Consider the following 17,816-nt stretch of genomic DNA (forward strand, 5'->3'; position numbering starts at 1 on the left):
CCTCAAACATTTCTTAGCCAGCTGACCTTGTGCAAAACATTTAGCTTCAGCCTACCTCAGTTTCCACAATTGTAAACTAGGGACAGTAATAACACCTATCTCACAAAGTTGCTGTGAGGATCAAAAATAGTAATATTTGTAAAAAGCTTTTACCAACAAAAGGATTTGCAACTGTCAATGCTGGAAAATTACCTATGTATATTTCTTGTAAATAAAAAGATATAATTAAACAAAAAAGTTTTTACCACAGTGGTTGCTATAGTATAATAGTAGGCTTATTCCTTTCTGTTCTTCTTCCTAACATTGTGAGAAATTGTTGACTTCTCACAGAAAGTTCCTTACACTGATGAAATCACTTCACTGGACCCTTCTTCCCCGAAAAACACTTTTCTGAAGTTTAAATACATTTAAAATACTGCTACAATAATATATGGTGTGTGGATCTTATTTTCTCTTTCTAAAACATCTTCACAGCCAAGATTCTTTAGGAGGATTTTCCTGATCCCATTAGTTAGTTATTGTTTCTCTCCGTCTCTTAAAATTCTTTTGTATTACTTTTTTTAAAAAATTTTATTCATATTTTTGTTTTTATATCACTTAAATTTCTTCTATACTCCTTCCTTCTCCCAGAGACCCTTCTCATATAATAAAGAATATTTTAAAAGAAAAACAGCAAGAAATGTAAAAAATTAGCAAAACTTATTAAAGACTTTGAAAAAGCTCATCATATATGCAAAGTTAAACACCTGTGGATCTCCACTATGCAAAGCTATAGAAAAAGCAGCTTTTCTTATCTGTTCTTTGGTGCCAAGATTGAATTTTGTAATTTTGTAACATTTACTTTCCATTTTGTGGTTATTTTCATTTACATTGTTAGAGTCATTGTACATGCTGTTTCCTTGATGCTGCTCAAGTTTGCATCAATATATTTAAGCTTTTTATGTCTTTTTATATTAATCTTACATTTCATAGCTTAGAGCACTAGAATATTCTATAACATTAAATGTACCATGAATTGCTTTTTGTATACTTTGGAGGCTTTCTCACCTGTATATATGCTATTCCCCACCCTCCAAAGTCTGTAAACTCCTTGGAAGCAGCTTAGTTTTCTTGGAGCTATCAAAACCAATCTCAAGAGCTAATTATTAAATTCCAAGTTTTTTCTAAGGCTACAAGTCAGGACATGATTTAGTTTTGCTGACTTTCTAAACTTTAAAAGGTGGTAGAGAAAATGCTAATAATGCAGATTAAATTTAAAAGTGTATTTTGTATATTTGTCCAAAGGGTTATAAAATTAAAGATACTCTTTGACTCAGCAATAGCACTACTAGGTCTGTATCCCAAAAAGAACAAAATAACCTTTATATATACATTATATATAACAGCTCTTTTGTGATGGCAAAGAACTGAAAGTTGAGGGAATGGTCATCAATTGTGGAATAGCTTGATGTCAACACAATCAGAAGTGGCAGACTTGGGATTCAAACCAAGTTCTCTGACTCCAGATCCAGTATTCATTCCATTACTGTTTTGTTGTCTCTCAGAACAGGGCACTCATTTTATAAGTGTACCTTCCAGAACCTAAACCTATTATCAGGCTAGGTTTAGGGCACTTTGGCACATAGTAGGGTTTTAGGATAGTGTTACAACATCTGGCATTTACTTATTCGAGGAAAGGAGTTTTCACTGGGAAATCATGCTGGTCAAAAGCAATAATTGAACCAGAGACAAGATTAGCTGGGTAAAAAAAACCTGTTTTCAGAGGACCTGAACTTGAAGAGTATCCAATAAATCAGTTTCCCTTCACAAAATCCTACTCTGAGGCTTCATTGTGATGTAGAAATATATTTCAAATAGTTGTGGTTTCTCAAAGGGCTTTGTCACTGTTGCTTCTCAACAATAACCCTACCCTTACCATTGAACCTTCAATGAATTGAATAAGTACAGTGTTCTAAAGCAAACACATTGGTCCTATCTGAAAAAGATAGGAGAGACTTGGGGGTGATTGACGATATTAGGGGAAAAACTAGTAAATGTAGAAATAAATTGTTCAGTATTAGAAAGGAAGATGCTTGAGCGGCCAATAGGATGGAGAAAATGAGAAGGCATGTGAAGAAGTCTGGGCCTTGGCACAAAGAAGTATCACTTCATTGTCAGAGGATGGAGTAAAGGACAACAGAATGGAGAACGATGTGAAGGGGGTTTGAAATAAAAAGAAGGGACAAAGGTGTTCACATCAAATGATAATTTTCTTAGTTAAGTAGATCTTCAACAAAGAGAATAAAGTGAGGGGAAGATGTGGAAGGCTTGAAGAGAGAAGAGATCTGGAATAACTTCTGTGGGAAGTGAGATAAAGAATCACTTAGGGAGGAATAAAAAGGAATATTGCCCTGAGAGACTATTTGTAGTTAGGTACCATAAAACTATAGTGTAATCCAGTCATTCTTCTTAGGTGACATTCTCTAACTCCATTTAGCATCAAATAAGTAAAGTGGAGGAAGTCTTTGGTGAAAATAATGCAGGTTTAGAGTTTGGCAAGATTGGTAGTATTTAAGCAAAGCAGCTGGGGGATGCAATAGAACAATAATGTGAAGAGTTGAATTAGCTATCTCTAAGGGAGAGAGTAGAAGGAGTGAAAAGTGAAATCTCAACAGGATAATGATCTAAGTATATAAAGGAAAGGAGAGACAGGAAATTGAGGTCAAGATTATGAAGAAGAATAAATTTAGGAGAGGTGAGGCATAAAGAGGGTTAGGCTAGTAAGAGATTATGGTCAGATAGAGGGCTTGTTAGAGATTGTTGATAAGTAAAGCAGATTTCTGTAATGATGAAATCTATGGACTGACCATATTTGTGTGTGGTTGAGAATGAGTATAGAAACAAGTCATGTTTTAAAGAGATTGAGGAATTAGGAATTTAGGGAGTGTGAGAAAGTATCAACACATATGTTGAAATCTTCTAGTATAAGGGCATAATTTGAAGAAAGGAAAACATCATCCCAAGCACTGAATATGTTTGCCCTGTGGCATGTGGCATGAGGCCCCATATGCAATAGCTAACAGGATTTACAAAATTTTTAATAGAATGAACTTCAAAGGAAGTGAGGTTACTGAGCAATGAATGAAAAAAGAAGAGATTACAAGTGTCAGTGGTGAGCAAGTATTCCACCTCTACAGGGTCAATGTGACAGGTAATGTGAGTAAAAGTAATGGAGAGGATGACCAGGAGGGCAATGACTTCTGGAAGAAGTCAAATTTCAATGATAGCAAATCAATAGATGTATTAGAGAAAGAATTCCAGAACAAAAGGAATTTGTTCACTATGGCACAGGAGTTCTAGAGGGCAGCAAGGAAGGAGTGGACAAAGTTAGAATGGGGGAAATGGAGCTGATAAAAAATGGGGATGAGAGCACAGGAAGGTAGAGGTTGGGGAAGAGTTTGTTACTTGGTGGCTGGTGATTAAGTTATACAGAAATAAAGAGAGTGACAAGTGATGGGAATTTGCTAGCTGTAAAGATAGGGGATGGAATGTAAATTATAGCTGCCAATCTTAAATAACAACTGTACCACCTATCACAGAAAGCTGTCCTGAGAAAAGTGCTTTGTAAACCCAAAGTGCCATAGAAATGTGAGATAATATTTACAAGAGTCACTCTTCAAGACTCTCAAAGGAAATATGAGAAATGATTAGCAAATTTCCATTAACATTGGAAACTCTTAAAAAAATTTCCCAAAGCTACTCATTATACAGAAATCAATGATTTATTCCATTAAGAAATAAATGACTTAAAAAACAGAGAGAAAGTGAATAGGAATGGAAGTCATGAGGCCTGAATTTTAATACCAGTTTTCCCCTATAGGGCAGCAGGCAGCATAAGAGGTAGAACACTAGACTTGAAGCCAGAAAGATGGAGGCTATTTGGTGACCCAGTCTATCTGATTATCCCCACATCTTTTCAGTCTGACCCCCGTCTCCATTAACAGTATCCCCAACTTGAATAATTAATTCTCATTTGCATGCTAAATGCAAAGTAAAATTTGTCCAGGGAATCACCAGGGACTTTTAGTACAGACTTCACAACCCTATGGTTCCATCTGAATATGAAAAAAGCTTCCCAGTTCCATCTGTTTCTATTACAAAAATATCTTCTCTTCAGAGAAGAAAAGCATAGCAAAATAATGAAGGGAAGGCAGCAAGGGAGTGGAAGTTTTGTAATAAAGTACATAGAAGAATGGGGGCTCTCTACATTCTTAATCACTAAGGAGCCTTTCTCTAGATTCCAAGAATCATCCTCACCTTAAGGAAGTCTTTTTGTTCTCTCTGATCAAAGACATTCCCAGCTGCCTTCCTAAATCTGAAGTTTTGATCGCAGGTGATATAGATTTAAACATTATAATGTAATCTGGCATGGTTATTCAAGCCAAGGGAGAATGTTTTTCTGAGCTAAGTAGTAATTTGACTTCTGCAGGCTCAAATAATAAGGTTTTGCATTTCCTTTTATTTATACTTCATTTATTTGTTAACTATCACAGGGCTCTTAAATGTTTTCTCCTAAACTATGAGATTACCCTTGGGTAAGGCATAGATATACTTTTTTTTATCATTTTTAGGATTTGCTTTTATTTATCCTTTACCTATGCTACAGATATCAGGAATAAAATATTTTAAATAAACAGATATAATTATAATTAGCCTTTTCCTTTTTATGGCATAAGCAAAATGAATTTATAATTTACATATATGTAATTATAGATATTTATGAACATATATTTAAAGGCAGAAAAAGATACTAAAAACTTAAAATTCAGTCTAATTTATTTCACCAGGATGTACAAGTTTTTCACAGAGAGAGAGTAGATATGAGATTGGAGGTGAGCCCCAGGTTAAGGAAGGATGCCTACATTTTGATTATTTGGTCACAATTTCTTTGGGGTCATGGCATGGCTTCTCATTTTGAAGCCCATTAGTCTTCAGGATAATATTCACACTGTTTGGCCTTGTATTCATGGCCACTTCTAACTCAGATTCAACCCAAATTTATATTCCTTCCTCTTCTCTTTTCTTCCTTCTCAATGTATCTTGAACCCATATAAATTTCTGCTTTTGTTCACAATGTTTTGCTAATCATGTTCTGGTTTGCTTCTTCAGTTTTACAATTATACATCCACCATCTAACACCAAAATGAGTTCTCCAGATTTCATCCGACGTGATTTCAAGATTATCCATGGCTACCCTATGGTTTATGCCTTTACATTCAACTGGGAAAGGATTGAACAGTTCCAATGCAGGCCAGAAGATATTTGGATAATCACTTATCCCAAGTCTGGTGAGTATCATGTCTTTAAAAGAGATGTCTGTCCCAAATTCTTATTTCCTTCTCCCCTACAATTTTTTCCCCTTCCATCTTCACAAATCACTTGATTTTTCAATACTGATGAAATTATGAAATAATAATAATTTTGTTGCTGTTTAGTCATGTCCAATTCTTCATGACTCCATTTGGGGTTTCCTTGGCAAAGATAGTGGCTTGTGATTTCCATCTCCAGCTCATTTTACAGTTGAGGGACTGAAGCAAATAGAATTAAGTGATTTGCCCAGGACTGTACAGCTAGTAAGGCCAGATTTGAATCCTGACTCCAAGCCCAACTCTCTATACACTGCTTCACCCATACACTCTTATTGTCCTCAACAACATTTCTTCTTCACATCAGCCCTGTGAGATGTAAAGATAGTTAAATAGGATACATGGAGTTGATTCAAAAAAATATAACATCAAGTTTTTGTACCCCCAGTTAAGAACACTTGCCTAACTAGCTTATAAGACACACATATACATATACACATGCATATTGATTACACACACACACACACACACACACACACACACACACACATATATATAACATACATATACAGATATATACATACATAAATCTCATAAGATTAGCATGAGAACCCATGGGGATGATGTACATCCATTAGGATGATATATATGAAAGCCCTTGTAAAATATAATGCCTTATGCAAATGGAAATTGGGAGATGTAAATCTATCTGTGAATATGAATCTATGAGGAAGTCATTGGCTTTCTCTCTCATTGCTTCTCTTGCCCATGTTTCTACACTACCCTTTTTAGCCTAGAGATCTCAGCTTCTTGCTTCTTTTGTTTGATCTGTGTCTATATATCTCACTGTCCCTCCTACTTTCTGAAATCCTTCCATAACTGTTTTTTTTTCCTCTCCTCTAGCATACAGGTTCTTTTCTTTTATAGTTAGTTCAATTCCTTTTTTTTTTCCTGAGACTGAATTATTTAAATTTTCTCTCATTTTATTGCCCTGAATATTTTTTAGCAAAAGCTATCTTTTACCTTTCTTTGTATCCCTGTGCTTAACACAGTGACAAACACATAATAGGTCCTTAATCATGTTTTTAAATTTATTTACAGATTGATTCTTGACAACAAAAAGTGTAACAAAATAAAAATAACAATAATAATAGTTAATTTTCATATAGCCTGTGAGATTTGCAAAGTGCTTTATATATATTAACTCATTTGATTTTCACAACAACTTTGGGAAGCAAGTGCTATTATTAAGTCCATTTTACAGATGAGGAAACTGAGACAGAATGTAGATAAGCAACTTTTCCAGAATTATCTGGCTAATAAATGTCTGAAGCAGGATTCAAAGTCAGTACTTCCTAATTCTAAATTTGGCCCCATCTCCACTGATCTCATTACTACTTGTACCCTTGAATACAAGTTCATTGTATGACTATTATTTTTTGCCTTTATTTCAGGTACCACATGGATGAGTGAAATCATGGACTTAATTAAAAATGATGGTTTTGCTGAAAAACAGAAAAATGTTCCAATTACTGACCGTATCCCAATGTTAGAGTCAGCAGCTCCTGGAATATTACCCACAAGTATTTACCCTATAAATGTTCTCATAATTTATTATGATTATCTTTCTCAAGGATAAAGTTGCTAAAAAAAAAAAAGGCTCAGTATTTTATCCTAAAAAATAGAAATAGTCCCATTAATTGTACGACAGGATTACAATTGCTGCTCATAACTTAGAAAAACAGATATAAACATTTCCTCTTTTTTGTTATAATAGGTATAATATCATTTGCCTTTTCAATGGGCAGAGGAGGGATCTGGGAGGGGAAATAATTTAGAATTCAAAATAAAAAATGAATCTGAATTGTTCCCCAAAAATAATTTATCTATGTTCTATTATAATTTCATTTTTTTCAATATTTTCCTATTACATTTTAAGTTGATTCAGGTCACACTTGGGGGTGTTGAGGGCAAAAACTTAGCCCACTAACTATGGGTGTGATATAAGTTCTAGCTGATCTTTGATTGCTGATAGCAATAGCCACAGCAGCAGCAGTAGTACTAGTGATGGTAATAGTTGTAGTAGTGGTAAGAGTAATAGTAGTAGTTTGTAGCCATAGTAAATAGTAATTGTTGTCATAATAGTAATAGTTGTTAAAATGGTGGTAACAGTAGTATTGTAGTAATAGTAATAGCAGTGATAGTAACAGTTGTAGTAGTAGTAATGGTGATGGTGTTAGTAGTAATAGTAGTATTTGTAGTAGAAGTAGTGTTAGTAGTGATAGTAGTAGTTGTATTCCTAGTAGCTCTTTACAAATATTATTAATACTAGCACTTACTATGTGCCAGATTTACAATTATCTCCTTTGGTCCTTACAACAACTGTTGGAGGTAGGTGCTATTATTATCCCCTATTTTACAGAGGAGGAAATTGAAGCAAACCACTATTAAGTGAATATCCTCCAATAAACACACATTTGCCTTAATACTAATTGACCGTGGCACAAGGCGCTATCTTAGGGAACCGCACAGGCAGATGTATCTGCCTGTAGTTATCACTAAAGCACTCCCAAGAAACAAAGGTAATGCGGTTTAGTAAATAGAGGATTTATCTCAAATTCAAGAAGAACTGGGTTCAAATGTTGCCTCTAATCCATCCTGGCTGGTCAAGTCACTAAACTCAATATTCTAGAGTCAAGACAACTTTCTAAGACTATATAAATTGTAAAGTTGCATACTACATGGATAAAGGGAATTTCCTTATCAGGAAGTTCCCTATCCCAATTACCCTCTAATTTTTTGGTCTCAGGATCCTTTTGTGCTCTTAAAAATTATTGAGAGTCCCCTGAGAGCTTTTGTTTATGTGGGCTTACGGTCTATACCAATATTTACTGTATTTAAAATTAAAACTGATAAAAAAAATTTAATGTTATAATTTATTTTAAAATATAATAACAAACCCATCACATGTCAATATAAGTAACTTACTTTATGAAAAATAAGAAGACTTATCAGTGAGAAAAATAATATTGCTTTACATATCTTTTTCAAAACTTTGATGTCTGACTTAATAGAAGACAATTGGATTCTCCTATCTGCTTCTTCATTCAATGTGTTGCAATGTTATTTTTGCTAAAGAAAATCCAGACTCACACAGATATGTAATTGGATATGGCAAAAAGTATTTTATTAGGCAAGTAGCATCTTAGTTTTCATATAAAAGTAGTTTTGACTACAAACTATTAAAAGTAGTTTGACTTATAGTTTGACGAGTATATGACTAAAAAGGTCTCCAAGAAATCCCAAAGGCCCAATGCTCACACTTTGAGAACCAATGCCCCATAAAATCATGGGTCTACACTCGTGATAGCAAATATCCTTGTCTCAGAGGAGGCTGTGGTTATTGGAGAGGCTTGGATCACTTAAGTAGGGAGTCCTGAGCTCCAACAGAGTCTCTAATATATCTGGCACCAACAAAACTAGTGCTCAAAGTGAAGGTTCCACCTGGCTGCCTAAAACCAGCTCACTTAGGAAAATGAAGCAAGTTAAAGCTTACATAAGGATTAGCTCCAGGAGTGACCACTGTGTCTCTAGCTTAAGCAAGAAAGGAAGTCTCAGTCTTCTAAAAAAAAAGAAAAAAAAAGTCCAGACCTCTTCTTAATTAATGAAGCACATATTGATACACAGGAAAAATACTCTTTATTTCCCATAGTATTAACTTCCATGTAAATTACTTTAAGTTTCAGAAGGGGCAATACATGGACTTGGAAAATGTACTTCTGGTCTTCCTAGCATATCAGAGAATCATAGGCTTAGAACAAAAAAGGTCATTAGAGGCAAATCAAGTCCAACTCCCTCATTTTAGATAAGAAAACTGAGGCTAAAAGAGATTAATTGATTTGACAAAGTCAAATAGTAAACATAAGAGAGTGGAACTTAAAGCAAAGGATTGCTGGCCATGGAACTTCTGAATAGATACTTCTAAACAGATTACTTGAAGGATAGGCAATACAATATATAGACCTGTAGTGTTTTCATTGGACACTTAAGTGATGCAGTGAATAGAACACAAGGCTTGGAGTCAGAAGAGTTCGAATCTGGCCTACAAAACTTACTAATTGTGTGACTCTAGGCAAATCACTTAACCCTGTTTGCCTTAGTTGCCTCATCTGTAAAATGAATTGGAATAAGAAGTGGTAAATCATTCACATATCTTTGCAAAGAAAATTTTAATTAGAGTCATGAAGAATCAGACATGATTAAAAATGACTGAACAACAAGAAGTCTTTTCAGTGTCCAAACTCAACAACTTAGTCTCTGAAACCAGTCTTCCACGATGTTATGCAGTCATATAGTTGTCTGACACTTGACTAGAGTCACATAAGCAGGAAATATGAATCCAAGTATTTCTGACTCTAAGCCTATGTTCTGTCCACTACTCCATGTTACCCACAAAAGGTCATATTAGCTGGAATAATGCTATTAGCAAAAAAAATTTTTCCTTAGTTTTGAGATGATGGGTAGTTCTTTGACATTAAAGGGGATCATGTGTGCATAGGACCTCCAAGCCCCAGCTCCTGCTTTCATTCAACTGCAGCCTCTGTTTTCAGTGATCCAGTGGTGAGTTGATTCAATAAGGGGGAGGATGTGGAGAAGGGATTCCATCCCAGCTCTTCCCAGCATGAAAAAAAACAAAGACAACTAGAGACTGGGTTAGTCTTCCCAAGCAGATAATACTTTTCAGAAAGATGCAAGAAAAGCATCAATTAAGACAAGATAGTAGAAATTTCAAGTGGAAAATCTAATTTCTACATGTACATGACTTTTCTCAGGTACAGATGTTTTAGAAAAGCTGCCATCTCCTCGATTTGTGAAGAGTCACCTGCCAATTCCCCTCCTTCCTAAGAATTTCTGGGAGAGCAACTGCAAGGTAACCCCAAGCATTGAGAAACAAAGTAGTTTTTTATAAAGCACCAGAGTAGGAGACAAAAGAACAGGGGACTATATGGATTATAGCACCTGCCTCGCCCACCCTAAAGAATCATGTGTGAAAGTGCTTTGCAAACTACATTGATAGACAAGGCAAGTTTATATCATCATTTGCCTTCCCTCTCACAATTCTAAGGGCATAGAAAGGTTAAGTAATGTAAGCATTTCTTCCAGCTTAGCTTTGCACTAGTTTTCCAGTTAAATCCTCACCTTTGTGACTCTTAATTTCTCAGCAGAGAGAAAAGTGGGATCATTGATAAGTGACAAAGGTCAGTACTTTAAGGACAGAGCTCATTAATGTCAGTCTCTGTTATGTATCATGCACTGCACCAAGTTCTGGGGATATAAAGAAAAGAAAATGGCAGAATCTGCTCTGGAGGAGACCACAGTTGAATGGGGGAGACATGTTAACAACTATATGCCAGCAAGAACTAGATAAGATGAATTAAATATTATTAGTAGAATTAAAGGGGAAAGATTTCCTGTAGAAGGTGGGATGTTAGCTGAAGCTTTGTGGCATTTGTTAAATGCTCACTATTTTCAAATGAGTATATATAGAACTTTGTGGGGAGAGAGAAGGAGAGGGATTACACCTTTGATTAGTACAGGCATTTCCTTTACCAATGCAATTCACCACCTTCTCTGCAATTCAGGAGCTTAGAGTTGTTACAGAACTTCAGGGTCACATGTCTTGCACACAGCCACATAGTCAGGATATATCAAAGGGACTTGAATCCAGGTCTTCATGGATTTTAGGCTGATGTTCTCTCTTTCTGCCTCAAAGACCCTGGGAGTGTCAAGGAAAAAAGTAAAAATAATTCCTGGCTTCAAGAACTTTACATCTCTAATCAGATTCTACCCATCCCCCAAGATTTCTAGGTTTACACAGATGGAGTCCAATGCTAGGACTAACTCCCTCAACATCAGTGTTTTCATTTTCTTTCTTTTGCTTGTTGTTCTAATTTGGATTTAATATAGGAAAGTATTCTAAATTAAGCCTAGTATATCCTAACTGTGGGTAACGGGATTTACATCTTCCATTCAACTATTCCATGTATGATATGGGAATAGAGCATGCAAAGACCTTCACTTTCACACCAGAGAAAATGATTAAGGAGGCCAGAATCCATAAACAGATACAGAAACTTGGGGATGGGTCAGCCTACAAATAGACTCTTATAGGCAAGGCTGGCCTCTAGTCTGTTACTTCAAGGCTCAGGATTAAAATGAAATGCTATACCTATAGGCCATCCAATATCAACAAAAGATGGCTTACTTAATCATAGCCATCATAAGAATACTCAAAAAGAATGCAGGTAAAAATGGCCCCATTCATCTCCAAACAGCAAGTAGCTAAGTGGTGTTGCTGTAGATAGAGTGCCAGTCAGAAAGTCAAAGTCTAAGTCAGAAAGAACCGGATTCAAATCCAGCCTCAGACACTTACTACCTGTGTGACCCTGGCCAAATCATTTAACCCTATTTGCCTCAGTTTCCCCATTTGTAAAATGAGTTACAGAAAGAAATGGCAAACCATTCTAATATCTTTGCCAAGAAAACTCTAAGAAAACAAAGAGTTTGGCATTGTTAGAAACGCACTCTTGATACTAAAAATCAGATGTTAAAGAAAATTTATTAAAGAAGAATCATAAAGAATCATGTTAATGTTTCTGGTCAGAAGCAGGCTCCACTCTTCTTTGGGAAGAGGGAGCCCATGAAGCCCTGAGAACAGAAGTGGGAGAAACTTTATACTTGTTAGTTTGGTGCAGTCCCTCCCTTCAAAGACTGGATTGGTCCATTTCCTTCAGGGTTACAGTCTTTCCCATAGACACACTATGTGTCTTCCCTTAAATATGTATAAGCATGTCACGCTCCCTCATCATGCATCCCATGTTCAAAAATGGTGAACAAAGCAAGCAATAGTGATTTGGTCAAGTCACGTTACTGATTCCAACTATTTTGGGTTGGATTGGCTATTATCTTAAGTTTCTGAATTTCTCAAAACCATAAAATTCTTTCTGATTGGCTGAATCCTTCCTAGCCCCCTAATTCCTTGTTTGCTCAAGGCTTCTGAGAGATTGAAACTTAATTGTCCTGTGGAATCTTACCCTTCCTTAACCTCTCACTTTCTGAAAACCCATTGGGCAGTGGTACCTACTATCCTATACTACCTCAAAGCTTGCCACACTTGGTGGAAACCAAACTTTTCAGTATTTCTCATACTATCACTTAAAATGACTAAATAACATCTCCAAATGGAAAAGAACCTGAACCCCAGGATGTTTTGGGGAGGATACAGCCCACCAAGGCTGAAGGGTTTTTTATACCCCAAGCAATCAGAAAAACCATCACTTCCTGGACCAATCCAATCTCAAGGATAGTTTCCCTGCCAGGGGAAAAACTAACAAAGCCTCCATAGTAGATATAGTTTTACACAAAGTCTATCAATTTTTCTAGGAAGGAAACTCTATCCCTCTATCATTCTGGGGAGTCCTTTTTTCCCATGATCCCCACAGGACTTAAAGTACCAAACTGTGGTTTGAACCAGCTTGTAACTTCCCATGGAGCAAATCCATCCAGCCATTTGCTCTTATACTATCAATGATCTAAAAAATGGGTTTTTTACATTCTTAAATAAAGTTAGATTGTGTTTTTAAATGTAGAAAGCACCTTCAGCTTTGGACTGTGGCTGCCTCATGCAGAACTAAGTTCAATCCTCAGAATCTGACCTGTAAGGGAATGGAATTTGACTTTTCTCATATTCTCTGGCTCATTACGTCCTTGACTCCAAGTAGGCAATCTCTAATGATTCATGTTTAGAGTCTCGAAAAAATTAAGTGTCCTTTTTAGAAAAGTACCTACAATATAAAATAAATCAGATATATGACTATTATTTATTTTCTCCATGACAAGAAATGTGTAAAATACAAAAGACTCAGACATACACACTGACAAAAACTCCTCATATACTCTCCTGGAAAAGAAAGTTCCTGAAAAATTTGTGGAACTACAAATCAGTCAACAAATCAACAACCATTTATTAAATTCTTGCTATATGCCAGGCACTCTGCTGAATTCTGGAAATACAAATACAGACATAAATAAAAACACTCCCATAGTGGAGCTTGAGAGCTGAAAAAGAGATGGGGGAAGAGATGAAGGAGGTTAGAATGAAGACAGTATAAAGTCCAAGAAGAAAAGGAAACCATATTTATTGTCTACTACCTATGGCTTTTGATCTTTACCTTTCCCATTTCCAAAGCTCAAGTAGTTTTAGCCACAGGTTTAAATGGAGAACTCTTCAGTATTCTAGGCTCTACTCCCTATAATAACAGCTCTTTCCTCCACTGCCTGCCTATAGGTTATCTATGTGGCTCGGAACGCCAAGGATGTGGCAGTCTCCTATTACCATTTTGACAGAATGAATAAGTTCCACCCCGATCCAGGCACATTTGCTGAGTACCTAGAGAAATTTATGTCTGGGAATGGTAAGTAAAGAAATTAAGATAAATTTACTGAGATAAGAGTCACAAAAGATGCTGCTGGCAGAAGTACTGTAGAGATCAGAAAGTATTCAGTAAATACTGTTCTTCTAAGTCATTTCCTATCTAAGTCATTTTATCCTCTTGAATGTCCATCTTTTTTGTTCTCTCCTTGATGGGATTTCCATGGTTTCCCATGTTTTTTCTTTTTCTTTGTGGTCTTCCACTAAACTAAAATTCAGTACTTCTATGTACTTACCTTTCACAAGGACACAATCATCAACATCAACAAGAAATTTCAGGGGGCAGGGACTGGGGGGAAGAGGAGCAAGTTCATTTTCTTTTTACTTCTGAACTTTCATATGCAGGATTAAAACAAATTGCAGGTATATTTCATGATATATCTAGAAATCTCAACTTAGTATGGGATGCTTCTAATGCATTTTTCCTTTTCCATTTTATTTTCTGAATGTAGTGGGCTATGGCCACTGGCACGAACATGTCACGAGCTGGTGGGAAAAGAAGAAAGATCACCCTATACTCTATCTGTTCTACGAGGACATAAAAGAGGTAGAGTTGACACAGTGATATATTTCAGCAAATCCTTTTCCTACCATTGAGATGAGAGGTTGATTCCAGCTAAAATAAAATAGGTGAAAGCTTCCATTCAAGATATCCATACTAACCTCTTTATCTTTGATACAAACATCTATTGAATGGATGATTTCCAGCATATTTTAATTTTTGAAGATCAGTTATGTATAATCATGGCCATAAGAAGATTCAGCTATAATGGATTAGGTACCAATGGATAAGGTACCAATGATGATGTGATAATTCCACAAAATAGTTTTTATTCAAATTCTTCAGACTAACTTCTTTGAAATCAAAATATTTGGATTCATATCTCAATTCTGATGTTTATTACCTGTTTGACTTTGAGTATGTCAATATCTATCTTAAGTAAACTAAATAATTCTACACTGTCTTTCTGGGCTTATACTACCAATAAGTGACAGAATCATAATGAATTTTCTGATTCAGTTTATGGAATCCTAGATTTAGTGCCAAAAAGAACCTTAAAGTACCTCTGGTCCAAAATCCTCTTTTTATAGATGAGCACACTGAGGCTTAGGGAGATGATTTGATTTACCAAAGGTCACATACATAGCAAAAACACAAAATCTCCCACTGCATCCAAGGCTATCACTAATCATCTAGTCCTATGTCTTACCATTGGATACAGATGACTAGGAGGAGAAAGCAAAACTGATGATTTTGCACAACTCTGGCTCACTTAAATCCAAAAAGTTGGATTGAGTTGAACAAACATAAGTTTGACTTGAAAGTCAAAATGTCACCTTCCTGATATCCTTTAGAGAAGAAAGAGCAAACAACAAACATAAGTGTCAGAGTTGAGATTTGAGCCCATGTCTTCTTGACTCCAGGCCAGCCCTCTATTCATTGAATCACTTAGATTGTATCTAGCTTTCTCCCACATCTGACTGTCTTGCTAAAATATTAAGAGTAGAGAAAAATGAGGAAACTTATTTTTTTGGAAGGCAGAATAATTGAAATGAGTATGCTTTCCATTTCCAAAAGCAGCATTTATCATGGATCAAAGAAGAATGTTTTATTTCTGATTAATTTTTAATCTGATAAACATTTATTAAATTTTTAAGTTTAAATTCTTTTTCCTTTTTTATCATTGTACAACTTTGTAGCTCAACTGAGATTTAAAGATTAAAGCTACCAAGATCACAAAGCTTCATGATGATGAATAATCATCTTACCAAGGGAGTTCACATGACTTAGAATCAAATGCACTAACAAATATTTACATTGTTGATCAAATAAAAGCATAATTAAAGAGGGAGTTATCACAGACCTTTTCTTTAACTGGTTTATATTTAATTCATATTACTACTGAGGACCTTCATCTTTCTTATCTCTCAAAATGTCTTCCTCCATCCATAGGACCCAAAGAGAGAAATTAAGAAGGTGTTGCAATTCCTAGGGAAGAAATTTGATGAAGAAACTTTGGACAGAATTGTCCAACACACATCCTTTGAATCCATGAAAGATAATTTAATGGTGAATTACAAGTTACTACCAACTTCTTTGATGGACCATAAAATCTCTCCTTTCATGCGCAAGGGTAAATATGGCCATTTTAAACTTTTTTTTGTTTCAGACCCACAATTTTATCAATGTGAGGAACTCCCAATATGGAAAACCCCTCTACCAATACAATTCAAAGCTTTAATGATTTGTCATTTATATTCTAAAAGAATTTTCTGGGCATTGAAATATTAAACACTTTATCCATAATTATGTGACTATTCCTAAATTAAAGTGATCTATTTTCTACAGCTGAGTTTCTTAAACTGTGGTTTGTGAACCCATATGGGTTCTCATAACTGAATGTACGAGTTATGAAGTTATGATTTGTTATCAGTAAATATTTAATTTAGACATCTATTACATACCTGTATAAAATTTCTCAGATGAAAAAGGTGTCATGAGTAGACAAACTTTAAGAAGCCCTGCTCTGCCTAAGTTATGTTGCCAGTTAGTAGCCCAAGTTTGAAAGTCTAAATCAAAACAATTAAATTAGGAAGAGAAGTTAAAGGTCATCTATAATTCTCTCATCTTATACATGTGAAAACTAAGACTCATGGGCATTAAAAACAAGATCACACATCTTATAAGTAAGAGAGTTGGAATTATTATTATTATTATTACTACTATTATGGTGGTGGTGGTGGAAGATGTTGTTATTTAATTCTTTAAGACTTACAAGGCACTTTATAATTATGGAAGGCGGGTGCTATTATTTTCCCCATTTTGCAGTTATGGACACCAAGATGCAAACAGGTAAGCAATTTGGCCAGGATCACAGAGCTAGTTTCTGAGGGACAGATTTGACTTCAGATCTTATCCTAATTCCAGATCCAGTGCTTTAGCCACTCTATTACCCAGGTTCTTCAACCTTTTTTGAACTTTATTTCCTCTTGTTTCAGCCCATGGAGAAATGGAATGGCTTTCTTCTTCTAGTCATCTTGATGAAGTAATTGTTAGCATTTATTAAAATATTATTCAGTTGGTTGGGAATTTCATCCTTTTTTCTGTCTTTTGTCTTCAGGGATTGCTGGTGACTGGAAGAACTACTTTACTGTGGCACAAAATGAGAAATTTGATGCAGATTATGAGAAAAAGATGAGGGGAACAACTCTGAAGTTCCGAACTGAAATCTGAAAAAAAAAAAAGTTTTATGTATTAAGTAAATTTGTTGCAATTACATTTCAATAAATATCTCTAATAAAAGTTTTTCCCCTCAACCTACAAAATAAAAGCAACTATCTTGATGGTTCAAATAAGAATAATTGCATAAGAAGCAAAGCCAAAAATTGGGGCAATTTCTAAGAAATCCAGCTCCTCTCCAACTCCTGACAAATAGCTTTCTTTTTTTTAATTTAATGTAATTTTTTTTAAATTAGGACATCTATTTTTTTCTCTAATCCATCTTGCTGTCCCCATCATCCCCTCCAAATCAGGGGGAAAACTCTTGTAATTAATTAATAAAAAAATTAACAAACAAAGTGAGTAAGCAAGTAAATAGATAAATGAATGGATGAATAAGCAAATAAAAAGATAGGTAAATAAATTAAAAAACCAAGTGAAACAGATTCACTAATTGACTGTCCCAAAATATTTCACACCACATGAAATGGCTTCTCCCTCTTCCCCCACTTTCAATTGGTTTTATATTGCATAGACACACCAGTAGGGACAGGGAAAATATGTAGCTACATAGGTCTGACTCTGAATCAGGAAAGGACTGCCAAGGAAAAGCAGATACAGAGACTTCCAGTCTATCTCCCAAACAAATGCTCTGTTATCCTGTCCATATGTTCCCATAAAAGAACAGCATCTAGAAAAGACTTAACTCCTAAGGGAAACTTAGCTTGGTTGATAGATTGTAAGCTCCTTAAAGTCAGGG

The 17,816-nt window shown here is 35.3% G+C and overlaps 1 protein-coding gene across 2 annotated transcripts in view; it reads left to right on the top strand.

Annotated features, from left to right (window-relative positions):
- The window catches only part of LOC127541232 (sulfotransferase 1B1-like), a 63,267-nt gene extending 46,099 nt beyond the window's left edge, over window positions 1-17,168 (top strand). For both annotated transcript variants that reach the window (XM_051966438.1, XM_051966437.1), the window contains 7 exons: window positions 5,149-5,327; window positions 6,800-6,928; window positions 10,178-10,275; window positions 13,693-13,819; window positions 14,289-14,383; window positions 15,791-15,971; window positions 16,959-17,168. In XM_051966438.1, coding sequence (XP_051822398.1) covers window positions 5,183-5,327; window positions 6,800-6,928; window positions 10,178-10,275; window positions 13,693-13,819; window positions 14,289-14,383; window positions 15,791-15,971; window positions 16,959-17,071 — 888 coding nt within the window. In that variant the 5' untranslated portion in view covers window positions 5,149-5,182 and the 3' untranslated portion in view covers window positions 17,072-17,168. The remainder of the gene's footprint in view (window positions 1-5,148; window positions 5,328-6,799; window positions 6,929-10,177; window positions 10,276-13,692; window positions 13,820-14,288; window positions 14,384-15,790; window positions 15,972-16,958) is intronic.
- The last annotated feature ends 648 nt before the right edge of the window (window positions 17,169-17,816 follow it).

This window comes from Antechinus flavipes, chromosome 6 (assembly GCF_016432865.1).
Source record: "Antechinus flavipes isolate AdamAnt ecotype Samford, QLD, Australia chromosome 6, AdamAnt_v2, whole genome shotgun sequence".
Lineage (NCBI taxonomy): Eukaryota > Metazoa > Chordata > Mammalia > Dasyuromorphia > Dasyuridae > Antechinus > Antechinus flavipes.